The sequence below is a fragment of the Alosa pseudoharengus genome, unplaced genomic scaffold (genome assembly GCF_046254945.1).
Source record: "Alosa pseudoharengus isolate Yale_2024_CS ecotype anadromous, Long Island Sound unplaced genomic scaffold, YU_APseudo_1.1 YU_APseudo_1.1_scf_22, whole genome shotgun sequence".
Lineage (NCBI taxonomy): Eukaryota > Metazoa > Chordata > Actinopteri > Clupeiformes > Clupeidae > Alosa > Alosa pseudoharengus.
In genome coordinates, this window is record NW_027468680.1 from 32221683 (window position 1) to 32238145 (window position 16463).

Sequence of the window (16463 nt, forward strand, 5' to 3'; positions counted from 1 at the left end):
AGCTGTTCCCAGTGTGAAGTCTTCTAATAGAACTAACCCGCTTCAAACAGGAAACCGAGCATTTCATTAGGGTTTGTTTACAATCTAATTCCTCTCACAATCCATACAACTCAATGCCATTCGCTGGGTCTAAAAGTGCAAACTCCACATATTTCATACACCGTAAAAATCACTGTGTGATTCGTTTTCACTGTCTTTCTTGATGCCTCCATTCACAATTTCTTCAATATGACTGAGGGGACAAACGTGTAGTACACTTGAAGGTAAGGTCACTTGGGTAAGGTAAGGACACGCGTTGTACCATTTGGCAACATTTTCCTCACATTCAAGCTGATATCAATAGTTTATGTGCTGAGGAAAAATGTCTGTTCTTGCGACTGGCTTAGGACTTTCTAATCAAGGAAAGAAAAACAAATGATGATATCCACCAGTCCAACATCCAACCAATCTGGACAAATAGTCGTCTCTGCTCGCCTGTCAGTCACAAGATCTTACAGGAGGCATGAGTCTGTCTTTGGAAAGAAAAGTCTTTTGAAGGCATATTTCTTTGGCTTTTGAGGTTTTCAAAACAGCCAACTTGGACAAAGATCACTGGGGTCACAGTTTCTGTTTTGTCCCCAACTGGAACCCTGCATTTGCTAAGAGGGGATAATAAAAGTGGCAAACCCTCCCCTTTAGCCCTCTCCCTGCACTACACTTAGTGCTGGACAGCTTCCATCTGATCAAACACCACACAGTTGAATCCTGTAAAACAGTAAAGATCACAACAAACCTTTTTGGCCTTGGCCTTTTTCTCATAGGTGTCAGACAAGGGCTTCTTCTTTGGTTGAAGGTTCGCCTTGGAGAAGAGGTCTTCAAACTCTTTGGTGTCGACAATGTCTGGCTCCGCCAGGGACCCCCACAGGGTGTTGTTACTGTTGAGAGACATTGAGAGACATTTCAGTTTGTTTGTGTTTAACAACTCTTTTCAAATCAATTACGTTCAGAGAGCAGTGTCCGCAGTGTGGTTTAGAAGGGTTGGGAGAGGAGAGCGTCTAGAGGTGACGGGGGCCGCTGAGGATGTGCCAGCCCATTCCGCGGGACAGATTGTTCTTCGCTGGAGATAAACAAACTTGTGTTGCCGTTTATTTAATGTTTACCCCAGCTGCTGAGCTGTTTATTTCCATTATGGAGGCACTGGGTTGCAGCTTTTGCGAGTGTGAACCCATGACAAACACAAGAGGGTCTTTCCACTTTTTAAAGGTGATATTTATTACATAAGCTCTTTGAGTGTAGTACGCATCCCCCTCTTGCCAATTTCTGCATGCCAGAAAAAGCCACACCACTTTAGAAAACAAAAGCTTCAGTAAAGATGTTGAGTTAGATGTCGAGATTTTGGTTTCATATGCGTTGCCAGGCGACGCGGGGGGAAAAACAAAACAGGGCAGCGTTGGGTTCAGGCGCTCCTGGCTCTCTGAGCTACCTTGACTTTCCACTCCTTTCGTCTCACTGACCGGGGGGATTAAATAGAAAGGCCCTCTCCAGACAACATGGCAGCATCCCGTTATGATCAGTGACGCTGAGCTCCCTCTTAAGCGCTGACTAATGAAGGGAGAGTGGGCTCCGGTTGACATAAATCAAACCGCACACTGTAAGCCAAGAGAGCCGCTGGCTGTAAGACAGGTTCAACTGGAGCTGAATGAGTGAGACGGGGGGCAGTGAGACAGACAGGTCATGTACCTCAGCTTCGCCAGATGCTGTCCAATAATTTTCTTCATTCTGAGCTTTAAGAGCTATTTCATGCAAGCGTCTGGAAACTCCACACTAATTTTAAATACTCAGTAGTGCTGCAAAGAAAACCTACTCGATTGTATCTTTTTGGAAATCAAGAGCAATTTTGCCTTGTTGGATAATTGAATATGGGCTGAGTTACTCTAACAGGCCGGAGCTTCTGCATTAGCACATGGAAGTGACTGCCAGAAGCGTTTTACAACATCCATATCCTGCTATCATTCCTGTTCTACTGAATCAGCACATCTAAAGACTTGGTCAATTGTACAAATGAAGGTCTAGCAACAGAGGAAAAGCAGACACTTTGAAAGGCAATATCAAGATGAAAAGGGTAACAGGGGAGGAAAAGCTGTCATGAGAGTCCATGGGAATCCACTGACTCGCTGGCTCCATCAGTGCGCAGTGAATCCTATTCAAAAACATGCCGCTGATAAAATTGATAGATAGATAGATAGATAGATAGATACTTTATTGAACCCCAAGGGGAAATTCAGCCATTTGTGGTTTCTGTGCGGCTGAGGGATCAGTTGTAAGACATCAAGCAACACTGACTAGTGTGTAGCGTGGCCTGCTCTCTCTCAGCCATGCTTCCTTATTATGTGCTCTCTGCCAGTGAAAATGCAAAAACTGAGTTTGAAGTAAAGTCAACAACACAATTCATAATTTCCCTTTGTAAACATCATCTATTAAATATGTCCATAAATCTTTCCCATCCTTTGTTTACAATCGGAAAAATACATCAGGTTTCCCTCTGTATATTAGTTGTCTAACATATCCACTGTATATCACAACAGGATAATTGTTGGTGCTCTTGGTGCATATGTTGCAATGCTACACTGGGAGTGGCAAACAGTGTAGAAACACTAGCAATACAAAAACAAGGGTGCAGTCAAAACTATGTACAAGAATAACAAAGAAAATGGGTGTAAAACACAAGCATGTGATCTCAACAAAGTCCAGCAAACACTGTGTACAGACTGTGTGTTGACAACAGACGCATACTGTATGTATTACTCCTGTTATGTTGTAAGGCGTCATATCCAGTTGATCAGTCATGTTGCTTACACAGGGTCTTATGAGTCTTATGGCAACTTTGAGTCTGTTTTCATTGAGATAAGATATTTCAATGCTCAATGAGGTGTGTGGCTGTCATGTATAACTTTGTCTGCACTAGAGTTGCAGCAAACAATTCCGTAATTGTTTTCATAATTGATTAATATGTTCATCATATTCTTGATTAATTGATTAATAGCTTGATGTATAAAAATGATGTGGTGAAAAATTGTTGTTCCAATGTTGTTTTTAACTGCCTTGAAATATATTCATTTCACAATTTTAGAGCAGTTGAAACTATTATAAAATATTATATATTATATTAGAATAATATAAATAAATGTTAGTTTAAGTAGCATATAACATTTATTTATTTTGCTGAAAAAATACTCCAACCAATTGATTGATTACCAAACTACTTGGTGATTAATTTGATAGTGGACAACTAATCAATTCATTGTTGCAGCCCTAGTCTCTAGTCTGCACCCTTAACCCCTCATAGTACACAGGGCATTGCAGCTGTACTTGCTTAAGAAGTACAGCATTTCAATTCAATTCACTTCTCATCGTTATGACTTCTGAGTAAGCATGGTGTGTTTGTTGAGTGTGGGGGTCATTAAATGCTTGAGGAACTACACTTCTACTGCACATTTTGTGGCGAGTGCTCGACTACAGCGGGCCAACCAAGGCCTAACCAAAGCCCACCAGCGATATGCTGTGCTGGGCCAGGAACTATGAACCAAAAGAGTGTGAACCTGGACCTAGTTCCCAGCCCCAATCGCTGTTGGGAGGAATACAGGGCCATAAAGCCTGCAGAACCACTGCCGAAGCACTCAGGCCTCTCCAGATGGATAAACCACAGCTACTTTAAAAAGCAAGTCACACACTCCATCTCACTAAAACATGCCAGCACAGGTGTTAAGAGAGCCCATTCTGCAAACAGACAGACAGACACACACACACACACCCACACACACACCCACACACACACACACACACACACACACACACACACACACACACACACACACACACACACACACACACAGCTTCTGTATGTGTACACAAAGGGCACTGAAGGAGTGGAAGTTAATTCAGATATACAGCACTTTTGCTTTTGTTTCTACGCCATTATTGGTTATGTTCAAGAGAAGGGCCTTTCATTTGACATGGTCTTTGTGCTTGTTGTATTGTGTGTCATTTTTATCTTCTCTTTTGTATCGAATTGTTTGAATTATTTGGCATTTTTCAAAGATATGTTCTGTTCATTTAATTATTGCCACCACATGCTGAAAAAGTACTTCATAAAGCAAACAGTTCCTTCTACTACTTACTTATTGTCCTGAATCTGAATGCGGTTCCAGTATAGAGGCTTCATGGGGCAGGCGGGCTCCACTGTGGGCTTGCGTGGAGCTACCTGCACGGGCTGGCTAAACCCAAAGCCCCCTGGGCCAGGTGGAGGTGGAGGGGGGCCAGAGCCAGGCATGGGGGGCGGAGGAGGTGGACCACACCCAGGAGGAGGTGGAGGAGGTGGTGGCCCTACACCAGGCAGGGGTGGAGGCGGTGGAGGCCCAGAACCCATCCCTGGAAGAGGAGGGGGTGGGGGTGGAGGGGGAGGGGGAGGGCCAGTGCCACCAGGTAGCGGGGGAGGGGGAGGGATGAGGGGCCCTCCTGATTGGCCTGGCAGGGGTGGAGGGGGTGGAGGGGGTGGAGGGGGTGGACCCCCACCCCCTTCTGCCCTCCTGATGGTGTCTGCGTCGAGTTTCTTAGGTGCGTTGAGGTTGGGGCTGGCGGAAGGGTGCGGTCCCTCCCCCTCGGGTGTCTTGATGAAGGTCTCGCGGTCAGTCTGCACGCAAACGTTGCGGGTGGTGCGAGGCGCGGACGGCTGCTCATCTTCGGTTGAGACGCAGGCGTCGCGCAGCGCCCCCAGCCGGTAGCCGGGCATGTAGGATCGGTCGCGCTGCATTTTGGAGATGGCTGCCTCCAGCCGCGACACTGTGACCGCATGCTCCCCACGCACCTCAAAGATCTGGAGCTCGAAATCAGCCTGAGGGAGGGGGGGGGGGGGTAGACACAGCACACAGGACATGCTCCAATCAGTTTTCAGTATCCAATTCAGTTCATTTCTACTGGAGCAGAATCATTTTAAATGTACTTTCCATAGAAGGTAAATCCATCACAGATTGCCAATTACATGTTAGATTTGTATTAGTATAATAGTCAAATAGATATTACTCAATCAGTCACATGAAATTGTTATTTCTTTATTTCCATTTTTTCTGTTTATGATAACTGCTATTATATGTTTGATGCAATTACAGTGGCACAGCTTTTTTATGGTGCTGTACCTGATATGTAAATAAATAAAATAAATGACTCAATGTCTTTAGGACAAAAATAGCCTCCGGATGAAATCTGCCTTTACGGACATGAACTATTTGGCTTTTCTCTCAGCAGGAACATCTGAAAATGGACTAGACACCCCCACAAAACAGCCATGAAAGGACTGTATACAAGTAAATGTATACTGCAGACTCTACAACGAATGATTCAGACACTTCATCCAATGGTAAGAGCCTTTTGCCTGACCTTTCCGATGAGCTGATGAGCGTGTAGACAGGAGGAAAAAAAATTCTCGAAACCTAAAAAAAAAAAAAAACCTCTGGCAGGTCTCTTCACCGAGACCTGTGTGAAACTATTTGAAAATCTGTCTCGAAAAAGCTGCAGCCTTGGCAACCATGGCTCATTTGAATAAACAACGGATTAGAGAGCTATCAACAGCAGAATCGCACAGAGGTCACAGAGGATACACCGAAATTATCAGCTTTTTCATAGCAGAAAAGGTAACAGGAGACTCTGAGGAGCAGAAATGAGAAAGCAAGAAAGAAAGAATGAAAGAAAGAATGAAGAGAGAGATAAGCAGAGGCAGAGGTAGAGAGCAAGAGCAAATGATCCATGCTATTCTGAGAGTCTCCCGAAAGAGATGTGTGGACGTGTCCAGCTTGTAAACGCTGATCTCATTTCATATGAAACCCTGGCAGTAGGTGTGCGAGCAGGGCCACATCTGGAACACATCAGGGCATCGCCGCTTCTTCGCCTTGCCCTGACTGGACGTTTATGGTCCGCATGTCTCTATAAGTGGCTCTGTGGGAAGCTCTCAGTGCACCAGCCACAGACTCATCATCAAGGTGGTCAGATGAGGCCGCTGGGGCATGCCAGATAGACCAGGAACTAGATCATGTCAGCACAACTGTCAGACCTTCTAAGGTTTAAGGAACTGATTGCCAAGAGATAGATTCGACTATCCATATGGCAGAGGCTGTTATTTAACGTGATAGGATCCAGCAGTAAAGGCAGGATGTGCCAACGGGACATCACAACATTCATAGCAGGAAGCACAGGTCCTTATGAAGTAACTAATACCTTTCCTGCACTACATGCATAAATCTGGGTGAGAGAGAGCTCTGTGTTTGAGAGATGCTTTCCTGCACAATGTTTGTTTGGCTCCACACTGATGGCAGGAACTGGAGGACACCTTATCATTATTCAAGGTGCTGAAATTCCTGAAGAATAGCAGGAACAAGGCTTCAGTGGGGAAAAACCCATTATATCCCAAAATATCTCTCTCTCTCTCTCTCTCTCTCTCTCTCTCTCTCTCTCTCTCTCTCTCTCTCTCTCTCTCTCTCTCTCTCCCTCTCTCTCCCTCTCTCTCTCACACACACACACACACACACAAACAGAGACATAAGCTACAGAGATGTCATATCTCATTTGTAGCTTGATATATTTTGATCCCTTTTTCCACTCAAGTCTCCCATGTCCTGCTGTGTGGAAATCTACGCTTTCCGAAACAATGAAATGTAATATCGCGCTGGCCCAGGCAGGGGGAACTGGCTGTGTATGCTGGCGTTGAGACACGCCGAGCTTTTAACATCTAAATTTGCTCTCGGGGTGAGGATGACAGTACCTCTGTGCTGCGAGCCCCCGGGCGGAAATCAAGCCGAATTACTGCGCGGAGTGTGTTGCATTAGTCCTGGCAACAATAACCTCCCAAAATGCTCACAGTAGTCCCCCTCCAGCTAACACTTCTGCCCAGAAATGAATAAACCCTATAAGTCAATGTCGGAGCTTTGGACCGTCCTGTTCACGTTTGGTTTGCGGTAAATGACGAACATTGATGAAAAGTACCTCATCCAAGTTCCATTAGTTGACCTTTGCCAGTGTGTGATTATAAACACCTCTGGTCATGGTTTATTTAAGAGCAGGCCAGAGCGGAAAAGGGAGAGTACAGACAGGGCGGCATATCAACAGATATGGAGCAACAAGAATAAACTAAACTGTGCAGAGTCATTGATACAAATGTGCTGAGGCAGAGATGGACTATATGGGATTCCATTTACTCTCCTGACCTCTAGTGGCCAAACAGGCAAACTGCATTCTACAGAATAGCTGGGAGAAGATGTTGGTATGGGATCCAGCTGTCACAGGGCAGTAGCTACTTACTTGCAGTTTCTCCACCTCCTCTTTGCATTCCCTCTTCAGCTGCAAGAGGGCTGCTTGATGCTCTGTAAAGGGGGAAATGGGAGACATTTAAGCAAGGAAAACACATGCACATGTACACACACACCCACCCACACACTCTCTCTCTCACACACACACACACACACACACACACACACACACACATACATACACACACACACACACTTAATTAAACATAGAACCTAGCATATTTGAGCAATTTGCTCCAGGCTAAAAGTGTGGCCAAGCAAGTGACTGATAAACATACTTCCCCTCCCTTAGTGGTCACAAACTTGGTTAACGTGTTTGACATCCTTGTTCCTGGTTCTAGACACATAAAACACTCAGGGCCAGATCAGGATGAGATCAGTGCTAGACCAGGACTAAATCAGGACCAGATTGGGACTACAATAGGACTGAATCAGGACTAAATAAAGGCGGGATCAGGGTCATACCAGGACCAGATCTGAGCTAGGTAAACGCTGGATTATGGATAGACCAGTGACTGTGTAAGCAACTTCCTGAGATATGTGGTCATTAATTAAAATGTCTGACCTCCTATAAACTCATTACTAGTTCCTTTTCCTTTGTTTACTTTTACTACAACTTCATAGATCATTAATGTACATGTGGACCATCTTCATTTGCTCCAGTTCATTAATTAACACTGCTGTTTAATGCCATTAATTAATGGGTATCCTTGTAAAATTTAAAAGAAAAAAGTATAGCTACTTCTGGAGTATCACAGTTACAGTGATACCCTAACTGACAACTGCAAAGTCTCTCATGTTCTTTTGAATCAGTACAAATACAATCTGTTATGTTTTATATCACTTGCTGTTTAGGCCAAAATCTGTTTATCTACAGTGAAGTTCAAAAACCAAATCTGTTAACAACAGTCATGATCAGGTCACCATAGTGACAGCCACTGATACTCCAAGTGATCTGTCATTCTGCCTGGGTGAGGACAAGAATGCAGCTCCCTCACTGACACACCCGCAGAGGCGCAGGAGCTAAAAAAAAACATTAAGGAAGCTAATTCACCTCGCCCTGTCTCAATGGGTATAGTAAAATTCCAACACCTTTGGTCTAAAGATACACACACAATCAGGACAGGGCCGGTGCTCGCACTCTGGTGGTTGTGCTGAGGTCTTATCTATTTGCTTATCATATTCTGGGACCTTTGGTCAACTCCTTGAGTTCAGTGTTCCTTGGCTGGACTATCTCTCTTCAACTAGCTTCACTAGTGGCACTGGTTTTTGGTTGCCATGATGGTCTTCTTTACAGACTGTGTGTAAGTTAGGTCATTATTAACAGTGCAAAAGGTAATCAGACTCTTGTTGTGACACAAGTCGCTTCTGTGTCTTAAACCTGTGATATAGGCCTGTGCTACTGATTAGTATTAGTATGTATCCGCATACTAATTAAGCTTTCAAAAAGAAATCAGCCTGCATTCTGTAATGGCAGAAGTTTGCCTGTGAATAATATGAATCTGGAGTAGCAACTGGCCAGTATGGCAGTCAGCCTCTGTCCCAATACTCAATGAAATAGAAACCCCTCATTTAGGGAATTATATATTTAGGGAATTTATGGGGGATGTTAAGCAGATTTTAGCATGAATCCTGGATAATTAAGGGATTGGCTACATTACAACCAAAAGATTAAGAGAAAGAGGAATGTATTTCCAAATTGAAGGTCCCTTAACAAACAGACATAATTGAAAACAAGAACATGTAAGTATATTCTGTGGCCATTTTAGGACTTTACATATCCTTTGTGTACAGTTTCAGAACTCTGCACCACTAAAGATCGACTACAGCCCTTTGTACCATGAGACTCAAAAAGCAAAGAGCTACGTGACTTTCTATCAGTGACGCTAGCTGTGTGTTCCCAGTCTAAATGGATTTAAAAGAAGCCTCGCGCCAGGTTTATCAGAGCAACACACACACACACACACACACACACACACACACACACACACACACACACACACACACACACACACACACACAAAAACACACGCACACACATACACACACGCACACACACACACACACACACACACACTAACCCAGACTGTATTGCTTTACTTGTTTTTGAGGCACTTTTACAATTAGATTAAGCAGTGAGATTAAGGGCCTCAGATGAAACCTGGTTGTGGCAAAGATGGCACAGAACTATAGGTGGTTCTTTTTTTTGGTAAGAGAGTGGAGCACTGTTCATACTCAAACCCAATGAAATGTATCCCACTGATGGGGGGATCTGGAAAAAAACATCTCTCTTACCTGCTTCAGTGTATCGCAGGCCCACCTTCTCCTCCTCATCTTTGGCCTTGGGTGGGGGCCAGATGGCCTGGAGACGGCCCGGGGTCCGGTCCTCACTGTCGTTGGGTGAGGCAACCTCCGCCTGGATGAGTACCCAAAAGCAAAATGAGCTTTGTTTAAATATGCTTGAGCTCAGAAGAGAGAGGAGAGAGGAAAGGAGATATTCATTTCCTTGATGCACATTCCAAAGTGCACACGATAATTTGGTGGATAAAGGACGCTGTGTCCCAAGTCAGACCAAATAAGAACGATTTTATTGCTGTGATTAAATACTACTGATGTGGTGTCCCATTCCCTGCATTCCAGACACATACCAATGCATTTGATGCAGTGCTTATTTGCAACTCAATTCATTTAGAATTAAAACACAAAACACAAGTGTTCTCTGAGCATACACGTAGATAAGCTATAGAGAAAAAGTATAACAAATAAGATATAACTTCATATCAAAATGGCTCACATCCATACATAATACATACTTTGACCTCTGCTACGGCTTTGAGATCACTTCCTGGGCTTTTGGTGGCCGCTCTCTCAAAGATGGATTTGAGCAGCTCCTTCTCGCTCCTTCTCTTCCTCTTCAGGGCCTCTACGTCCACAGACACTTCCTCTCCATCTTTCTTGGCAGCTTTGGGGGTGAAGAAGGACTTGAAGGCTCCGAGGCTGAAAGCCGTCTCTGAAGTTTTAGCACTGCCGGCGGCTCCGGAATCTTCCGGTGCGTTGGCAGTGCCCACATCAGCAGTCTTGTCTCCCGCCCCTTGGCCGCCCTCGGTCACCCCCTCTCTCTCTGGGTCTCGTGCCGGGGCGTCACTGCCACCCTCCTGCACCCCACTCTCTGCTTTGCCTTCTGGCTCGAGGAGTTGGCTGGACTGCTCCTTTAGTCGCCCTGTGCTCTCCGCCGCCTTTCTGAGCTCCGGCCTCGCTTTGGTGGGGACAGTGGATGCTGCGGAGTTGCCGTTGGCACCGAGCTGGTCAGGGAGAAGCTTGACCTTGTTCACGTGCTGCTTGAGGGTAAGCAGGGCCCGATCACCGTCACGCTGGCGGATTTTGGAGACGGTCTCACGGTCATCTCCCACCGCCCCCTTTTTGAGCACACGCAGGCCGCTGAAGAGCGCCGGCACCTGGAAGCTCCTCTCTCCGCTGGACGAGAATGGAGAGAGCGCCGGCGAGCGTGACGCAGGGGTGGTGGAGGAGGACGCTGGTGACGAAGAGGGGGACTGCTCGGCGAGGGGGACGCTGCTGCTGCTGCTCGTGGCAGGCGTGTCCTGCTCCTGTTGTCTGGCGCTGGGGGTAGAGGTGGCACTTGGCTCGTTGTCAGCTAGGGACGGTCCTGCTGTTGCCTCTGTTTTTCCCAGCTCTGAAAGGCCCTTTGTGTCGCCGCTGCCACTGCTGCTGCCGCTGAGGCCTGGCTGGCTGTCGGCCTGGTCAGGCAGGCCGGTGGTGAGGTCCTGCTCCCTTCTATCCCTCCCCTCCGACTGCTTCTCTCTGGCCTCAGGCGTTTCATCCTCATTCGTCCCGTCGTCGGCTGCCGGTACAGCTGAAGAGGCCTGCTTTCTGTTGGTCAGGGAGACCTTGACTGAAGTGACGGAGAGAATTAGCAGTGGATCCCCTTCGGAAGTGTCCGGCTGCTCCGTCTCGCTCGTATCCTTGGCGTTGGCCTCGGCTTCGAGTTTGCTGGCTTCTTGACGTCGTCGCCGTGCTCTCGCTGCGGACACTTCGGAGCCCATGTCTCCCTCGTGGGCATCCTCAGTCTCCTCTCTGCTCTGGGGAATGTCCTCTGTCCTTGGGGGACTGCGGCGGTTCCAGCGCAAGGCGGGAGGGAGCTCCTGTATGTCCAAGAACGGGGCTGTGTTCTTGGACCTCTCCCTGTCCAGAACAGAGCTGCCTTTGACTGACCCCTCCACGAGGCTCTCGGCTGTGCTAGGCACGGGATGCTCCGAGCTTGAGTTTGACTCAATCACATCATCACACCGGCTGTCAGTCTCCTGCGCTTGATCCGATTTATCATTTACAGGATCCTCAGCCACTGACGGGTGGAGGAGGGACTCCCGGAAGCCCCAGCTCCTTTCTGATAGGCCCATTTCGTCTTTGTCCTGCTCAGTGTCGCTGTAGACCTCGACCATGGTCACCTCAACCAAATCATGGTCAGGAACTTCTGAAGTGGATGTGAACGGGGCCCTCTCTCCTTGTGTGCTTAGAGAGGGCTCATCCACAGACTGCTCTTTGCCAAAGGTCATAATTTCCCATGATTCAACATGTTGACTGGTCTCGGTGGGATTCGATAGAAGCCCACTGGCACGAGACAAGCTGTGAATGCCTCCTGACTCTTTCAGCCGGTCGTGATCCCCATCGAACAGGCTGTAGCTGAGAGGCCTGATGTGGGTCTCCTCCTCCGCTAATGGCCTGAAGGACGTCAACACAGCCGTCTCATCTGCCTCCGTCTTGTCCCGGACAAACAGGGTGGAGAACTTGTTGAGCAGCAAGCTGGAGGGATGCCTCTCTGGCACGTCCAGGCTACCCTCACTGTTGTTTACATCCTCCATGTTTTCATGAAATCGTTCCCTCCAGGTTTAAACCATTTACTGTAATCCAGTTTGTGTAATAAATCCAGTTCAGTCACGGCCCAACTGTGTGCTGGTGCGTGTGTGAGTGGGTTACTTGGCCCACATCTCTCCACCTCTCCTTCTCTCTCTCTCTCTCTCACCTGTGCATGTGTTCCAGTTTCCTAGGCTGCAGAAAACAAACGGCTTTTGTGATGGACAAAGAGCCCCTGCAGCGCAGCCAGGCACCCCTCCCTCACCCTCCCCACAATTACCCCCACAAAGGGTCACACTATCCCCAATTCCTCTGGGCAACGCGATGGCTCAGTCCCGCTGAATGCATTGAACTTTCACAAATCCCACAGTGTTACGATCCCAAACAGTTCCGCTTCTCTTCAGTTCAATTTTGTTTTTGTTCCAGGAATAAACAGTAGCTCCTAAATCCCAAAAAAGCGAGTGAAAATCAAAAAATGTAAAAGCACTCTTCCACTTTAAAAGTTCCACTGACAGAAGGCAGACTGCAAACGATCTCTCTAGAAAGCTGACAGCTCACTTGAAGTCCTTGAAAGAGTATGTCAGACACGAAGAAAGTTTAACTCAGTGGATCTCCATTGAAAGTAGGAAGTACGCTGTGTAACTTTCCTAAAAGCAGGAACACACACACGGACACACTCACACACCCTCACACATACTCACAAACACTACACACACATGGTCCGACGTGGAAGGCAGCTTAGTCAGTCGCTTCCTGTGGAGTGAAGTTTTCCCCCACACTCAAACACACACACTCCGTGGCAGACACTGTGCATCTGTGTCTGTGTGTGTGTGTGTGTGTGTGTTTGTGTGTGTGTGTGTGTGTGTGTGTGTGTGTGTGAGTGAAAGTTTACGAGTCCACACCAGCACTGCACCAGGGCAACCTCTCGCGACGCCTTCCCAAGCCTGTGCAGGAATGCTGGCTGCCGGCTCTCCGAGTCCCACGACACGCCCTCTATTATCAGCCCTGCCCCCGTCACCTGGCCAGGCAGCCTGAGCAGCAGGTATCCAGTTCCTCTCAGTAGCCCTCAGCTCCTCGTCACGTCAGGGGCAGGTATGACTCGCAGGTTGTCATGGTGCTTTTCCTCGATCTGTTTCCACTCCTTCAACAGGTGTCCAATTACTGTCAGTTACTCAGTTCTGTCCTCTGCAGTTAGAGGTGGGTCCAACTTTCACTCATTTTCTTTGGCTTTTCTCTTTAAAAGATTCCTGTCTCTCTTTCCTCTTTCTCTTCCACTCCTTCAACACGTCTCAAGTTATCGTCATTCACTTCCTCCTCATGTCAGATGTGGGTGGAACTTTCACTCCTTTTTCGTCTTTGTCCAGCTCTTTCATTGACCTCTTCCTTCGTTCGTTCCTACTTGTGTAACAGGCATCCAGTGACTCTCCTTCACTTTTTTCCTGATGGTAGAAGCATGTAGTACTCTTACTTGCATTCTTTTTCTTCTCTCTCTTTTCCACCCTACCCTTTCCTTTACTCAATTTATCCCTCCCTTCATAAAAACTCCAGTGGAAAAGAAAAGGAGCAAGGCAGAGTTGGTGTAAAGCTTGCGGCTTATCCGTTGGTGTGGGGGTCAGGTGGAGCGGGAGGTCCAAGCAATAGCACTGCCCCATGCTCTGGCTCTGCTGTTACAGCACCATAATAATCTGCTGCGATTAACTCTCCCTCACCACACACCCCCAAGCCTAGAACCCCCCACCCTTCCAACAACGTTACCACGGCAATCCTCAACAGTCAGCAAGTCTCCTCTCAAGAGGGTTCTGCGTAGAGAGTAAATGAAAAGGCAGAAACAAAGATGGAGAGGCTATTTGTTCTACACAACACCACAGAGACCTGTTTAATGTATTATGGATGGGCCACTGAATCAATACTGAACCATTTCCAGAAGTATGAACTCCAACATGCTTTAAGTAAGTAGAGACTGTAATAAAGGCTGAAGGCCTTATCTGTTACGTGTTTATACATCACAAGGGACTGTGTTTATGCCAATCATACCATTGATGACCCTCCTTATTATTGCACAGCTGTCTTAATGCAAGGAGGAAAACACTTTGATTTGTATATTTTGTGTTTGAAAAATTCACTTTAGTATCTAAATGATATGAAAACATGAACTAACTGTTTTTTGGTTTAGAGCAGTTATGCACATGCATCTCTGTTCATGTTTGAGCTGTTTCCCCATGCAGAAAGAGAACCCTGTTTAGGTCACAGACACATGATTTTCAGGAACAAAAAGTACTTTACCATACTACCTATAATATAGGCTACTGCCCATATACAGCATATTGTTCAGTTATCTGCCGCACAACACTTAACTCACACACTCACAACAAAGATTCAGCACTACAAACTGACTTATGAGTGCAAGCTTGAAAAACATATTTTTACAAAGTATACAGTGAATTAGTACTGTATATGACCTGAGATGGCTGAATGGTGAAATTAGGACTATTTGTTCACTCCCTCTTGGAATGTCAAGCCCTATTAAGGCCATCTCTGGTCTTAGCAGTCAAAGTTCACCAGCAACACATTCCATTCACCACAGCTTAAGACTCAGACAAGCTGTTGTCACGATGATTTTCAACGCTATGTGGACTGTTTAGTGTCTCTGTTTTTTGTTTGTATATATGTGTATGCAGGTGTGTGTGTGTGTGTGTGTGTGTGTGTGTCCAGTTAATTAGAAAAATAACTATAGATTCCTGTCCCCATATACAGTACTGTATTTCTGAAAAAGAATAAGCCTCTTCTTTTGTCCACCTGTATCCAGCTGCCTGTATTCTCTAATAGCTCTAACATCTCCAACAGCTATCTGTAGACTACATCGGCCTATTTACACTTTTAACCCAATTCACATGTCTTTGAAAAAAGACAGCCCAAAGTAAGATTACTCATGGTGGCTCATAACTCATACAATACAGAAATTAATAGGATAGCCATTGGCACCACTTAGACACCACACTGACCACACTAACATAATGTCTGAGATGTAACGGCAATCTGCTTGATCAAGAGTGGCTGTTTAAAATATCTCCGCTGAGTACAGCAATCTATAGAGTACATGCCACAACAAACAGCATTTATAGTTGAAGTGCTTTTTCCCAGTAATCTGAGTATATACAGATTAAAGACAATCCTTTGATTGACAGCAGAGCTAAAAAAGCCTGTTATGCAACAGTAATGGCATGCGGTATACTAAGAGTGCTGGGTCATGATTAGAAACCTCCATCTGAGACTGCGACCAGAGGAATTTCAAAAACTGTTAAAGCCTGTTGAAAACTCTCTGGAGATTTCCTACATAGCATAAAAAACTCATCTGACAAATAGTTTCTGTTTGGACACTTTCAAAACTGCAGATGAAAAAATGTGGCCGTTTTCCCCAGTAATCATCTGTCAACAACCATTCACAATGTTGACATTACATCCACAGTTTATTTACCTATCTCTACAGTTACACATCTTGGGCAAACTAACCCTGCGGGAACACCTGAGAAGGCAATTGCACTTCACAGCCGCCTGGAATGGCCTCTCAAAAGTACACTGTAGGAAAATACCAGGCCTAATAATGCCATGACTCATAAAACCAAAGTCACACCATGCCAAAATGATGTGTGTGAAATTAACTTCATAAAATGCAAATTAGCACCTCCATAATACAGTGAGAAAAGAAATCAATGAGAACATCCATCATAAAAACAAAAACAAACCTACATACATGATCCAAGTGGGATGTTTAAATGTCATACACTTTTGGCACAGCCAGTGAATACGTGGGTGATTGTGATGATGGTGGTTTGGCTGTGGTTATTGTCTATACTCTGTTCATGAGTGATTGACCAAACCTAGCAATTTTCAGTTATGAAGCCTGTTTTGGAAATCTGTCCTATACTAAGATATAACGGCATCATTGTAGCAGACCCAGATATTACTGAGCTTTGAATAACATGGTTCTTAAACAGACATTCCTGTCTAAAAATAGTACATTAGCAAAAAGAGACATTATTTTATTAAAATGGCTGTTTAAATGGACCACACTGAAGGTCAGTGATTAAGGCATTATCACAAGCTACTGTATTAGCCTACAGCTGATAAGGCCAGAGAGAAGGTACACAAGGGAGAAGGCTTTAGATAGGGAGGTAAATTGTATGGGGACTAAAACTCTGTGTGTGTTGTTTGTTGTGTATGTGTGTGTGTGTGTGTGTGTGTGTGTGTGTGTGTGTGTGT

The 16463-nt window shown here is 45.7% G+C and overlaps 1 protein-coding gene across 1 annotated transcript in view; it reads right to left on the bottom strand.

Moving 5' to 3' along the window:
• The window catches only part of LOC143139154 (formin), a 56050-nt gene extending 43576 nt beyond the window's left edge, over positions 1-12474 (bottom strand). The window contains exons 1-5 of the mRNA XM_076299755.1: positions 10148-12474; positions 9630-9750; positions 7327-7388; positions 4158-4870; positions 773-914 (exon numbers count right to left, since the gene is read on the bottom strand). Of these exons, the coding sequence (XP_076155870.1) occupies positions 773-914; positions 4158-4870; positions 7327-7388; positions 9630-9750; positions 10148-12211 (3102 nt within the window). The 5' untranslated portion in view covers positions 12212-12474. The remainder of the gene's footprint in view (positions 1-772; positions 915-4157; positions 4871-7326; positions 7389-9629; positions 9751-10147) is intronic.
• Between the last annotated feature and the right edge of the window lie 3989 nt (positions 12475-16463).